At 40.6% G+C, this 15,175-nt stretch overlaps 1 protein-coding gene across 3 annotated transcripts in view; it reads left to right on the forward strand.

Annotated features, from left to right (window-relative positions):
* CCDC146 (coiled-coil domain containing 146) overlaps positions 1–15,175 on the forward strand; it is a 123,168-nt gene that overhangs the window by 81,672 nt on the left and 26,321 nt on the right. For all 3 annotated transcript variants that reach the window (XM_083183040.1, XM_083183039.1, XM_083183041.1), the window contains 4 exons: positions 6,141–6,229; positions 6,490–6,654; positions 11,325–11,549; positions 14,711–14,939. In XM_083183040.1, coding sequence (XP_083039166.1) covers positions 6,141–6,229; positions 6,490–6,654; positions 11,325–11,549; positions 14,711–14,939 — 708 coding nt within the window. The remainder of the gene's footprint in view (positions 1–6,140; positions 6,230–6,489; positions 6,655–11,324; positions 11,550–14,710; positions 14,940–15,175) is intronic.

The following is a 15,175-nucleotide window of genomic DNA, read 5'->3' on the forward strand; positions in this document are numbered from 1 at the left end:
CAGAGTTAAGTTGGGAAAAAATATTATAACAAAACAATAACTTTGCACCTGGACAAATAACGTTGCCCTGTATTTGGTGGAAATACATGTATTTAGTTTTTTTCATGCAGAGTAAATATTGGCTGCTTTTGCATGTAGCCCACAAATGTTGAACCGCTTTATAACTACACAGCTATTTACATTTGAACTAGGACATGTCTCTCCCAAAACTGTTCTTGCCATTGCTTTTGCAGATTTAAAATGTTCAGAAAGATCTAAACACGTCTGCATCCACAATATAGCATGGAAAGAGTGGTGGTCATCATAACTGCTTCACAGCAGTGAGATCTCGTCACTGCCCATCTTTGTGATGTTTGTATGTTCTCCCCATATTAGTGTGGGTTTCTGCAGGGTGCTTCATTTTCATTCCATACTTAAAAAACAATGTGTGTGTTTGGAAATATAGACTGATGTAAATCACGGAATATATTTTCTAGAAAATGATGAGGAATATGTCTGCGCTAAATAAATGACTGTAAATAAAATAAGAAATGTCACTAGTTATGGTAAGTGCTATATTTAAGTTATAAGGATCATTCCGGTCAGGGGCTAAGGTGGCAGGTTGCTGTTGTCATGTCTCCCCAACTCGCCCCCTTGTAGCAGGTTTTTGCATTTAGCTAATCGTAAATGCAGCTCTATGAGGCTTTGGACAAAAATGAGCTAGTCCAGCAGTACCATAAGTGTGACATATAGCTGCACTTTTTCACGTGGGTGGGATTATTACCCCTAATTTAATTGACCCCATAAAGTATTACAGTCGTTTCCCAGCTGCAAAGCATCCATCTGGGGGTGTGGTACAGGGGTCCGACAGTCGGGATCACGACTGGCCGGACCCAGACAGCATGGCAAGCGTAACAAAGCCCCTTGCAGGCTCGCTGCGGGCACGGTGGCATGCTACGCGAGCCAATTATTCTATTCTCCCTCTATGGGGGTTGTGGTGGGACCACCACGAGGGTAAATAGCCAATGGCCGTCAGGAACCCGGCTGTCGGTGTTTTGACAGTCGGGATCCCGACATTGGGTAAATGCCTGTCGGGACCCTGTCCGGCACCCCCATCTGGTACATGCTTACATCCTCTTTAGTCCAGATCTGGTCACAAAAGGCACATGAACATTTAAAAGTATATAATGATCCAGGCATCATTGCCATTCAGTGACCACATACAGGACTTAAGGCCTTAGCTGGTCGATGATAAATACTTTGTATCCGATTGTTTTTCACACTCTGGATTACATTTGGAAGCCCCCCTCTAAAAAACCTGTGTTTGCCACTGTACCAAAGTCTCCCTCTCTGCAGCACATTGGAGTAAATACTGGAGTTTGGTTGAGCGGTAACAACCCTGAAAATTGGTCTTTTTATACACTGGATACAGTATGGAATACAGTATCAATATTTCACAGTACAGTTGGTCTATAGTATAGGTTGTTTCAAACATTTAAATAAGATATGTGATCAGGAAAAGGTTAAACATAAAATAAATAAATACACAGACTTAATAGAACCAGTACTGGACCTTCTAAGCTCACTTTCTCCCACTTCATGGTAAGGCTCCTGTCTCATCCTCCCGGCAGCTGCTCTCTGGTCCATTGCGATGTTTGGGGGCTCAGATCCACACATATAGTAAATGTGGTAGATGAAGCTGGTACCCTAGGCATGTGTCCCTTACACTGCATGATGTGGTGGCAGCTCTATTAATCATATCACATACCAGTGCTATTGTTGTCATAATTTAAGGCACTTGCTAAGAGGAGAGGTGTTTCAGGGCAACCAGACCCCCCCCCCCCCCCCCCTACATTTGCCTATGCAGTACACTGCATATGTTCTGGAAGAGTTATAATACTGATCATGTGCATGATAATGGTACCGAGTTTGTTTTCAGCTATGATACTGTACATGAGTAGTCATGAATAAAAGTTTCACACCTGAGATTTCACAGCATCCAATGCTGTTTGATGATTTGTCTGTCTTCTAATAACCATCATGTTATAGGCTGGGTTTAAATATCTGTGCCCAAACCCCCACTTCTAAAATGCTAAAAGTATGGCCCTAGCTTTAATCAGTGGGTGTACTGCATATAAAAATATATCTTCTTCAAATAGCAGCATGGTATTCTATGTGTAAGGCTGAGTACACACCTAAATAATGACCAATCGGCACACCCCTAGGTATAACATGATTAGCCGCCCTGCACCCAAAAAAATATTGATAATAATTTTTTGTCTTTGTGCCTCCCCGTAGAATATAATGTGCCTCCCCTTAGTATAGAATGTAATAAGACTCCCCCACCTTTAGTGAGAATTTGAACCCCACCAGGTGCCGCCCCTCGGCACTCCCAATTGGGCGAATGGTAGGGGTGATTTCCCTTCATCCTGGGCCATCCCTTATTGGCTGTACATTTTAGATTAGGGGTGGCCAAACCAGTCCTCAAGATCTACCAACAGTTCATGTTTTTCAGGCAACCTGTGGATCTATAGTAGGAATTAATGCAGCATGTTTGAAAATGTGACAGTTAGTAATGACTGCAGTTGTGCACCAGCTAGGTGATTTGGAAAATGTGGATCATTGGTAGATCTCAAGGACCGGTTTGGCCACCCCTGCTCTAGATGATTTAATAAACAATGGACCATCCTTGTTCCATCCTTCATTAAGCTGCAGAATGTGACCCACTGGAGCACTTAATACTGCATAGACACGGCACAATGTAGACCATTTGTCTTTCTGATACTGCAAATCAGCCCTACACTGTGTACGTTTGTAACAAACCTAAGAAGAACAATGAACAAGTTACTATGACAATTTGTGTGGGACTGATCATCAGCAATAGTATGGTGAGCCAACACTCTGTAGTAACATTCCTCAATGTCCAGGATTTGTAATGTCCTGTGTGGGGTTTTATGTATTGGGGCAGATGTATTAAGCCTGGCGAAGAAATAAACTGGAGATAAAGCAGAAGGAGATAACGCGCCAACCACTCAGCTGTGTTTGACATATGACAGTTGAAAGTTGATTGGCTGGTGCGTTATCTCATTCCACATTTATCTCTTTGCCAGACTTAATGCATCTGCCCCTATGAGAGCTATATTTGTGATAGATTCCAGACAAATGTCCATGTGGGTAATTCACTGTTACTGTTGAGATATTGTAGGGTACTTATGTAATATCTGGGCTCCCGTTTATCTTATGAGACCGCGTCCGCTCGCCACGCTTCGGGCACACTATATAAAATCAACTCCATGCGTAGTTGGATAGTAGGAGTATTAAAAAATGGGGTGCATATAACATGGGAGCCCAGATAATACATAAGTACCTATTGTAGTTCAATGGAACGTCGTAATTTTACCCAGTTGTGTATGAGGGCCTGTTATAGCATTTATTATATATGGACTTGTAATGTTAACATCATGTATATAATAATTGTCTTGGAATATAGTACAGTAGATTTGAGGAAGTTGCACCACAATAATTTGTTCTTAAGAAACGTTGTAAAAATTACACGTGATTATTTAATATTCAATGAAAAGGCAAACTTGTTTATTATATAAACAGATGTTTTTTTGTTTTTGTTTTTAATATGTAACTTCATTTTCTTATGTCTGTTCAAGAAACAAGTTAGTGTTCCAGCTGCATTTGCTTCCAAGTTCTTATGTTCTGGGGAAACATACAGCGCTTTCTGCTTTTCAGGACCATCTTAACAGCATTATAGGCCCAGGAAAAAGCAATGCACTGGGGTCCCTACCCATCCATTCATTCATGGGAATACATAAAATACATAAAACTTACCACTCCTGGGTTCCCACACCTTCTCTCACATGCTTATATACAGTACATTGCCTTCAGCACTGTGATAGCTCCACCCACTCATCACTCAGCATGCTGGCAGCCGTTCATTGCCTGGCTGCTGACTAGGAGGCAGGCAGCGACAGGGGTGCCACCGGTTGTGCCAGGCCCATGTACTCAGAGGGGGCATGTTCAATGCAGGGATGTGTGGCCAGACCCACTCCTTAGAAAATATTTTAATAGTTTCTATGTGGCCGCTGAATGAGTACCAATAGGTGTGGGGGCGCGGCTGAGGGAGGGGAGGGGCGCTCACCTCCTTGTACATCACACAGATAATACTGCTTCTACAGCTGCCTCTTTCCCAAATGCAGAACACAACTTTGTGTGAGCTGGGCTGTGGAGAGAGGCTGCTGCAGCAGCAAACAATTCTCTCTTTCCCCGCACCAAGTGGCAATGTCTTCAATGGGACAAGTGGGAACACCTGTATCCAGGCCTCTCCAACAATAGCTTTTCCCTACATGGCATAAGCAATTAGCCGAGGGGTAAACCCAGTAGCTAATCAAATCCCACCTTTGGGATCTGAATGTCTATTTATCCTGATTCCTGTAATTTATGTGTTGTATCTAATCTGATAGTTATGCAATACATTTATACAGTGATTACCAGTGTCGGATACAGGTAAGCATGTGCACCAAGACACATGCCCCCCCCTTGTTGTTTTGGTGATTTTTTTTTAAATTAGTATTTAGGCGACACGGGGTGCTGGTGGAACTAGCGGCAGTACAGCCAATGTATTACACACTGCAGTAAAGGGTTCCTGCAGCATTACAATGATTCAAGCAGACTTTATGCAGCTAATCCCTGCCTGTCCTCCAGTAACTTACAGCAGCTGCTGTCTGATTGTAGTCCAGCAGGAGGGGGAGAAGGGAATTAGATCCCCTCTGGTCTTCCTATTGCTCCGATCCCAGCATCCTTTCTGAGGATATCTTTGCAGCTGGCGCTTAGGATCTATTGTGGCCATCACTGGTGTTAAACCCAAGGATGAGCCACCGACTCGGCCCAGGTAACAAAAATGTAGTACTGGATATTTGTCACATTCTCCCTGTCACTGATTGCTGACAAATTTACCCTGTCAGCTACTGCCTTTCCCTGACATTATTCACTGTCTCTCCCTGTCACCATATCCTTCGTGTAAAACACTGCTTCTCCCTGGCATTACTCATTCCCTTTCCCTGTTATCAACTTCTCCCTGCCACCCACTGCCTCTCCTTGTCACCCACTAACTGTCACCTTCTCCCTTGCATTAAACATTGCTTTTCTTCATCACCCACTGCCTATCACGATCACCTACTGCTTCTTCCGGTCACCCTCTGCCTTTCCAAGGCATCACCCTCTTCCCATTATACAGTTAGATCATTCCCTTTAAGGCCACACCCTTCATTACAGCGCCATGCTCACTTTTTCACGAGTGTGCATGCTCAAATAATACGCTGCGGGCTCGCCACGCTATCTAAAATCAACTCCATGCCAACGTGGATAGTAGGGGTATGAACTACCTACGTTGGCGTAGAGTTAATTTAGTTTATTTTAGATAGTTTGGTGAGCGCTGTACCCGGAAGTTCAAACTAAACAAGTACCAAAGATATTTATTGCAATTTCTTTAATGGGGAATCTGAATACTTTGTTATTGTGTCCTTTTTGCCTCTTTCTTTTCATTTAACTGCTACACCTTTATAGGGTTGTTGTTTAATTCTAACACCACATTATTAATACACTGCAAAAAACGTAAAATGTGTAACCCTAAGGTTACTGGAGCGCTGGTTCTATATAATCTTAAGAGAAACCAATCAATGCACACTGTTTGCCGCCCCTTGTCAGAGGTTTCTTTTTGACATTATTAATACACCTAGATTTCTTACTCTTTACTCTAGGTAATTTATTCTTCAATTAGGTCTATATCCTGACTTGTTGGGTGTGTTTTAGTATATGTTGATTTTTGTGTGTTCTCCCTTTAAACAAATATTTGACCAAAAATACCAAAAAAGGATATTTTTATATGTAAAAATCACATATAGCCGAGTGCCCATTATTTGGAACTTTTACATTGTAAAGAAAGGTTAAGGAATGGCAAAGTACAAGGGTGTGTCTTTTTTTATGTAGCGTACACAAAAATCTTTGTGTATTCTTCTTATTTAATGTTCATACAGATAGACTTTACAGGTTATTGTACATATATTTACTTCATATGTTTATGATATATGTAATAGTTTGATATTTAGATACTGTACTCAATAATATACAATCTTTCCATTTGTGTAAAACAGCAACGATACCGGCAAGTTCTACAAGAAATTAAAGGCCGGGATCTGGCAATTGGAGAACATAAGAAGAAAATCCAGGAAGTTCAGAAAAGGTAACCAGCGCTACTGTACCAATACTTTACTTTCATTTTTCTGCATTAATGCAATCTTGAGAGGATTTGTACCAATACACTTGGTAGCCCATACACAAAATAATGCTTTTCTGAAGAGTACTACTACATCATGTTTAGACCGGACGCACCTTTTACAAGACCTTGTGGTCTTGGGCAATTAATCTCCCATCTTTTGTGAGAATTTCCCAAACTGGTGTAAAACTGATGTTAAATAATGCAATGTTTTGTTATCTATACAGACTAAAGGAATTTGCAAAGATGTATGACATTATTCGCAATGAAAGGAACAAGTGTGTCAGTCTCATTCAGATGGCTACCCAACGAGCAGCAGAATTGCGTGAGAAAATAAAAATCTCTGGCAATGAGATGGACATCCTGAGGACCAACGTCTCAAGCAAAGAGAGGTCTGGTTGAAATTATAACGCATATGACCATGGTATACTGACTTGCTAAAAAGGATTACATATGTGAGATGTCATAATTACAATTGAGATGCCCGCTGCTGTGATTCCGGTATTGGCATCGCTTAAGAACAATGCAAGGTCTTTTTTATTTTAATCCATTATATAAAAAATTTGACAATAAAATACAGTAAGGAAAATACAGACAATATAAAATGATCAACAATAGTCTTAAGTATCACAGAAATTTGAATAGGAGAATCAAGAGCGAGAAAGTTACATAACAGCACAGTGGTTGGCGCATCTTTCACGGATATGTATCACTTTGGCAATGTATACACAGGCAACTACAGTCATGATACATTGTGGCAAATGCATTAATGAAACAAGGGTAAGATAGGAACACACAAACAAAAGTAAAGGACATTAAGAAATGTCAAAGGGGGAAGCAGACATGGTACAATAGTATAAAATTAAACCAAACCCTAGCTGTGAGGAGGGGGTTCAAAATTATATGACAAAACCACTAAGCCTAACGTGTTTGAGCAAGTAAGAGGAGAACTTTAATAAGGGGAAAAAAAAAAACCTCTCATTAACATCAATCCTTAATAAATAATAATTTCCAGTGGATGTACCACAGTACATTCTTGATCACCTAGGTCAGTGGTTCCCAACCTGGGGTACTAGTACCCCTGGGGGTACTCTGCAGACCAGTTGGGGGTACTTGAAAACAATATTGGTAATGGCGGACAATGAAAAGGTCTTTTGATGGCTGAAGAAGACCCATTGACATGGAGACAAACCATGTTGTCATATGCCTGACCAGCAATCCACTGGGAGCTTCCCATGCTGCCCTCAGACATCAGCAGTCATCTGCCCAGCACTGACAAAGGTGGAGGAAGCAGCAGCATTAATCCTACCGGTGTTAGCGGGAATCCTGGAGATAATACACAACCAGTGTCTAGACACAGAAGGGCATGATTCCTTGCTGTATACTACTCCTCCTCTCCTCCTTTATAGAAGGACATGCACAAGGATCCGCATACCGCGAAGTACTGTCCATATTTCAAAATGAGAGGAGGGGGTACTTATCAATGAAAAGTCTTAATCAAGGGGTACGGGAGAGAAAAAAGGTTGGGAACCACTGACCTAGGTCCATCTATTCAATAGCGACACCTCACTTTCGATATTAAAAAAAAGCTAGTTATTAATTCTGAATAGTTTATTGCAGGCTTTCCCAACCACAGTCCTCAAGGCACACCAACAGTGCAGGTTTTAGTGATATCCGGGCTTGAGCACAGGTGACTTAATTAGTACCTGAGTGATTCTGATTAAACCATCTGTGCTGAAGCCTGGATATCACTAAAACCTGCACTGTTGGTTTGCCTTGAGGACCGTGGTTGGCAAAGCCTGGTTTATTGTCTGGGCATACTGACCAGTTGGAGAAGTTAGGGCATGAAAAAACTAGGGGGTTGGGTTGTAACTGAATAGGATAAATAACATTCACAATCCCAAATTACTTATTCCAAAATCTTTTGATCTGGTCACATTCCCAAATACATTGTAAAAAATTCACATTGGAGGAGTGACACAACACATGCCAGACATTGTAGCTAAAACATGTCTGTATCGGTGCAGGGATAAGATCAATGTAGGGTTTGTTTTGTGGTGAAGTAACCAATCTTGCACCTGTGAGAGTAACATGTCTCTACGTCAGGGTAAGCCAACTCCAGTCCTTGAGAGCTACCAAAAGTTAACGTTTTTTATGTCTCCTCACAGAATCACAAGTGAAGTATTTAGCTCCACCTGTGGATCTTTAAAAATGTGTTAGCCAGTAATGAGTGCGCCTGTGAGGTGAGCTGGAAAACATGAACTGTTGGTAGCTCTCGAGCACTGTAGTTGGCTACCACTGCTCTACGTAATGTTCAAGTTAGGAACCTTTAAACCAGTTTGAGAGAGACTGTGTCTGAATCACAAGGCGTCAAGTTATACCTATAACTTTGCACTTACATACCCAAGCCACATTTAAATTAATTCAGTAATGTGCTTCATGACAACGGCACAGTTTGATAAAAAAATATCCCTGCTATGCCCTGGGATACGTGCACCTAAACAAAACAAGTCTGGTTACCAAATATATATTGAAATATGAAGATAATTGTGTTGAATATAAAGCAAGGTAAGTATTCAGACTCCGTCATGTTAAAGTTATAAAGTGAGGCTTTGCTATACTGCTTCATTATATCCTGGAGGCCTGGCAGTGAGGACTTAATGTTGATATTAAAAATTTGGCATCCACAAAGAGACAAAATGTATGTGAATTGCTCTGACTTTTAGAACAAGAGGTTCATTAGCCAAAACATTTATAGGATATTTATCTTTACTTTATTCTTGGGTAACTACAATGTTACTTTGCTTTGTGTTTGGGACTATTGAATTGCTGAGTGTTTCACTTTTACCCAAGCTACAGGTTTTTGTCAGACAGGTTCTCTCTGTACTATTTCATTATATCTAGCTCCAGCCATTCTTCTGTCTATTTTGATTAGATGGCACTGCTAAAAGGTAGCTCTACATAGGGATGGCCATCCCTAGCTCTACAGCACATTGCTGTCCTAATTATACTCTGTTGTGCTCAAGACTTTCCCCTCTAAGGGATTGTTCCTAGAGGGTAGATGCAGCTGGCCACTATGGGTAGCAGGGTGAATCACGTCATCATTCTACTAGCAAGTATGTGGGATTTGGACATTGTCAGGTTAGATTTGTGTCACATGTAATTGTTTAAACTATAGCCAAAAACGTTATCTTTTTTTGGTATCTGACAAAAAGCTTATCCTAAAAGGCAACCAAGTCACTCTCATGCTTTTTGGCAGACTCCTTAGTTGTTTTTACATGGTTCATTTTGAGTTTATTTTATGCCACAATTCCATACAGTCTAATGTGATGCCAAGCTCTTTTATATGAACTACTGAACTCTGTAGCTCTTTCAAATTCATTGTTGGCCTCTCTGTGCACACAAGGATACTTCTGTGAAGTATCAGAGAATTTAGAGGGATGACCTTTACAATGCAGTGTCTTGTTAATTCCCATTCTTCCCGTGGAATAATGATCCCAAACATAAGGCCAAACTAACAGAGCAACAAACAAAAATATTAATGCTCTACAATGTCCCAGTCAAAGCCTTAAACACAGTTACACTGAGAATCTATTTGATCATCACCCACGTTTGTTGCTCAGGGGCCCCCCACCGACCTTAAGATGGTCTTGATTGCAGGTGAGACATTGCAGATTGGGCAGATGTGACATGTGCAGAACAATAGGGGCGTGTCTAAATTGAAATCTAAATTGCAGTGTAATAATGAAGTTTGTAATCTGGTGGGACTGCCATTCTATGGAATTCTATCCTCATGTGTCCCTCCTACTATCTCTATAGATTTGAAGCTTACGAGTAGGGCCCCCCTACCTCTATATCGGTTTGTTTCTACCCAGTTTGTTTAATCACTATTGCTTCCAGCTGTAAAGTGCAACAGAATATTCTGCGCTATATAAGAAACTGTAAATAAATTATAAGGGCCAAATGTAATGGGGTGAGAGTTTCAGAAAGTGAGAGATTTCCCTTTTTTTTTAAAGCGGCAATCATTTACACTGCAAAACTAGGTTGATTTTGCCATGTAATTGAGTGCTGCTTTAAAAAAAATGGGAACGCTCTCCCAAAATCTCTCACTTATTGAAACCCTCACCCTATTACATTTTGCCCTAAATGTCCAATGTTTGTGGGCTGCATGTTGAAGCAGCCCCTATTTACTTTGTTACAACTTCCCTGTACAGTATTTATAGCCCTTCCAATGCAGCAAGCAGGTTAAGTTACATGCTTTTTATTGCTTTTCTACATCTCAGAATCCTATGCTCCTGCACTGATGCCTACTAGCATGAGGAAAGGACAAACTGACTTAGGCTATAGTCAGTAAGGGCATGTCCACGGAAATGTGGCCACATGCAGAATGGTAACCACTGACACATACACACATATTACTTGTAGGTGGTCAGGGGCAAGTGCACACACTGGGGTGTATGCAATGTGGCTGGCAAGGGTTTTTTTATGGCGAGGATGGCTTGTTTTCAGGGAGGATCGCTGAAAACAAGCCATCCTCGCTGTGTAACCGCCACACCGGCCCCTTCACCCTATTCAAAGTTCTGGCGGAATCCTTTGTCAGAGGAAGGGAAAAATTCCCCCAAGCAGCAAGGTTTGCGGCTAATGCAGGGAGCCCGCTGCATTTAGCCACAAGTCTTGTTATTTTGTCGGCCGAACACGCCGTTTCCACCGCGCTGGAAAAAACCATCTAGGTATAAATGGGGGTGGCGGGTGGGGTGTCTGATTACAAATGCACTACTGATGCTAGTGGGTGTTTTCTTGATAGCCCGTGTGTATTAGGAAAATAAATCCATACATAGGATTTCTTCATATGTATTAGAGAGCTTTTTTGTTTATATGATGCCTAATAATGATTAGTAATTTGGCACACAAATGGGTAAAAGCAATACTGTAGAAAGTGTAAAAAAGGAAACATAGGAGTCATTAAGGTGATGTACGCCTAGGGGGAACCCAGTGCAACAAAAAGTCTGACATTATTATATGTTGTTCTAAATTGACTATAAGTGTTTCATTTCTACCATAGACAGCTTCAAAAGGCCATGTTAAAGCAAAGCAATAACAATATGATCCGGGATAGCCTCCGAAAGGATGTGAGCAGAGTCAGCGTTTACCTGCAAGAAATGAAAGAAAAAAGGGAACAGCAGAAAATGGAAATTGGCAGACTGACCAATATGATTAATCAGGCAGAGGAGGAGATGGTGATACTCCGGAGAAAGTATGAATCCGCTGTCAAGCACAGGAATGAGAGGTGAGTAGGGGAGACTTACAGCTCTGTATCATCAATCCTGGCATTGTTTGGGTTTTTGCAAATAGGTGTATACACATACCAACCAATAATACAACTACAGCTTGTATATACAGAAGCGAAGAACATTTATTTTCTAGCAGTGTTACTGGTAGTTATTATTATTATACTTTATATGGTGCCACAAGGAATACACAGGACCAGTTACAGTACATAAGCAAGACAGGAAACAGGACTTACGGTTGACTCCAATAGAAAGCAAGAACAGGTTATAATAAATATAGTGAATTGGACTGTAACTGCTGATGCAGCGGACAAAAGGATCCGAGTGGGGAATGGAAAGAATGATTGGGTTTGTAATACATTTCTGTCTTCAGTAACTTTTATTGGAAACATGTCACAGTACATCTTACAGCATCCAGTCAGATAAAAAACATACTGTATGAAATAGCAATAGGAGAAGACACAAGGGGGAAAATAAGTTACTTCCTAAACTTTGTGGCCAGCGCTTACGCTACGGAACTTACGTAGCATCATAGTCCGCTCGCCACAACTTTACTAAAGGTTCCCTTGCTGAAAATCCTTACGTAGCAGCGAATGTAACTAACGTAAGCAAAGATGAGGAAGTACCGAAAACAAATTAAAGGGAAAGTGGGGGAAGGGGACCAAATGAAGGTCCAGTATGAACGTTCCTATAACTGCTCAAATTCAAAATGTTGGTAGAAAACATAGATTATTATATCAGGGAACCCTGATAAGTAAATAAACACTTCTAGAATGGAGATGGAACAGGACTGGCTTCCGTGTAGTATTCAGACAACTAGATATTTTAACTTCAGAGGTTGTAGTCTAGTACTTGAAGATGTCCATAAAATCACTGCTTTGGATGTGTGCTTATAATATGGTGTTGAGCCTAAAATGGCTATTTTTTGCAAAGATTTTCATATGCAAATTAAGAAGGGCTGCAGGATGGTAATTTTGAGGATAGATCAAATCCTAGCAATGGTTACAATTTTTTTAGCATTTCCTTAATAAGGAAACATATCTGTGGTGTCATTATGATATACAATTTAGTGAGTATAGCCAACATATCCACTGAAATAGTTTGATGTGTGGAAAACAGAGGTGCTATACAAAGTGTGAGCTGCCCGATACCGCCCTGGGAAGTTTATTTATTTATTAACAGTTTCTTATATAGCGCACACAGATTCCGCAGCGCTTTACAGAGAATAGTTATAATCAAAAACACATAACAAATTACAGTACAAGACAGTTTAGGACAAGTACATGGTTAATATGGATAGTTGCATCAGGGGACAGGACACTGAAGCAATGATCAGGGTGGCAGTGGTTTATATATTCTAAGAAAGGCACATGAGGAGAGAGGGCCCTGCTCGTGAGAGCTTACATTCTAAAGGGGAGGGTTAGACAGACAGGGGTGACACAGAAGGGAAAGAAGTGGGCATAAACAGTAGGTTAAGATGAGAGATGGTCAGGTTTTATGCAGGAGGGTGGGAAGGGGTCAGCTTAGTCTTTGATATTTTAAGTCTAAAAAAGCACTGGGTCATCCAAGAGTAGACAGCAGAGAGACAGTTGGAGATATGAGTGAGGATAGAGGGAGAGAAATCAGGAGAGGAGAGGTAGATTTCAGTGTTATTAGCATAGATATGATAGTGGAAGTTAAGTGAGCACATAAGCTCACCCAGAGAGGACGTATAAAGAAAGAGAAGAAGAGGGCCAAGAATAAAATGTCAGGGGACACCTATCAATGGAAGAGCAGGAGAGGTGAGGTCATTAGAGGTACAGCTGGTCATTTTCAAAACAGACAGTGCAAGTACAAGCTTTAACAGTGATAGTAAAAGTTGTTTGCAGATGTAAGAATGGTGATATTATGGTTGAATTGCCAGATTAAGCAGCCAGGAGTAGTATGTTGTGTGTGAATGAATTTAACTCACTCCAAGCAGACTTTGGTTTTCTCAGTTGTTGTTTTGTCCTTCAGTTTCACTTTGGTTTAACGCTGGTATAACGCTGTAGTTATGAATCAGTTTTCCCACTTTAATAACAGCCCACTTCAATCTAGGCCCACAGATAAACTCTGGCCACAGCCTATCCGGCCACAGCCGTATGCAATGACTACTAAAGTACTCTTTAGTACTCTTTAGGAAGTTGTAAAAGAACAACTTGTTAAGCCATAAGGGCCAGAGCCTTACTCTATTTTATAGTCTTAGTTGCACTCCCAGCATCCTCTTCACTCAAGTCAGAGACCACAAAGAGTGGTTCAAAGATTCCAAAAATAGGTTTATAGCCAAATCAGTAGGCTTCAGGACTGATAATCTGCAACAGTTTTCGAGCTTTACATAGTGGTTGCTTATTCTTGTTCTCTAGACACCTACCATGAGTTTAATACAAATTTTTACCCATTAAGTTGGTGGGACAGAAGTCTTGTTCTGTTTTCCAGGGTATAGTATTTTTGCTTGAGGTGATATATACTGATGTGTTGCCATAGATCTAGTCTCAATACGGCATGCATTGTGAGAGGCAATGAGGGAGTGAGCTGCCAGGTATTATGGTTATATGCAACTCTGCTAGCGTTACGCCTTTTTTTTTGCCAAAAATGCATCTTACTCAACGCAATGTAACACAAGGGTGCACAGGGAGACTGTGCTGATTTAATATGATACTTGTGTATTTTGTGTGATAGAGTCTGTATACGAAATACAACCGAACTTTTAATGGAAAAGAGCTGCAGCTGCTACATTATAGCGCATACTATACAGATTCAGACTCAATCGTTCTTAAGCCCCATACAGACGGGGCAATATTAGCCAATATTGCCTGGGATATGTTTGCTGAGAGACCATATCCCCATGTGCATAACCCCTTTGTATATGGAGCTAGAGATGTACTATTCAAGTATCAAATGAATCAGCTCCAGGTGCATACTAGACACATTTTTGGCAGAAAAGTTTGCGATCAATAGCAGAGCCGCACAGGATCTTGTGCGCTGAGTTTGGTGCGACTACAGCAAAGATGTATTAGGACACATCTATATAATATTGTGCACATATGCGGTTTTGTATTATTATTATTAACTATAATGCAAAACATTGTTGTCTTATTTTATTGCACTAAAAATAATTTGGAACCTTTATACTTAATTACAGGGGTGTTCAGTTAATCGAGCGGGAGGAAGAAGTCTGCATATTCTATGAGAAGATAAATATTCAGGAATTAATGCTCAGAAATGGAGATTTAGAAATAATAGCTATGGATGAGAAGATCCGATTCCTGAAAATGAAGGTTACAGAACAGAAGAGACAAATTGAACACATCAAGAAAGAGCTGCCAAATAAAAAGGCCCTAGAATCAGACCTTGTGATACTACAGATCCAGGTTAGAACTTTCCTGCTCAGACATCAGATGCATTGGTACAAATATCGCAACAACTGAAAGAACAGGCCCTATATAAATAGTTGTTAATACATTGATAATACAGTACAGTACTTGCTGTGTGAATGTGAATTTTATAGGGGGCCTATTTATCAAGTTAAGCAGAAACTAGTTTCTACTTGGCATACACTAAATTTTGCGTTAAGATGTTATTATATTAGTGAGTCTAATGTATGAAA

The sequence above is a fragment of the Crinia signifera genome, chromosome 4 (assembly GCF_055691185.1).
Source record: "Crinia signifera chromosome 4, ASM5569118v1, whole genome shotgun sequence".
Lineage (NCBI taxonomy): Eukaryota > Metazoa > Chordata > Amphibia > Anura > Myobatrachidae > Crinia > Crinia signifera.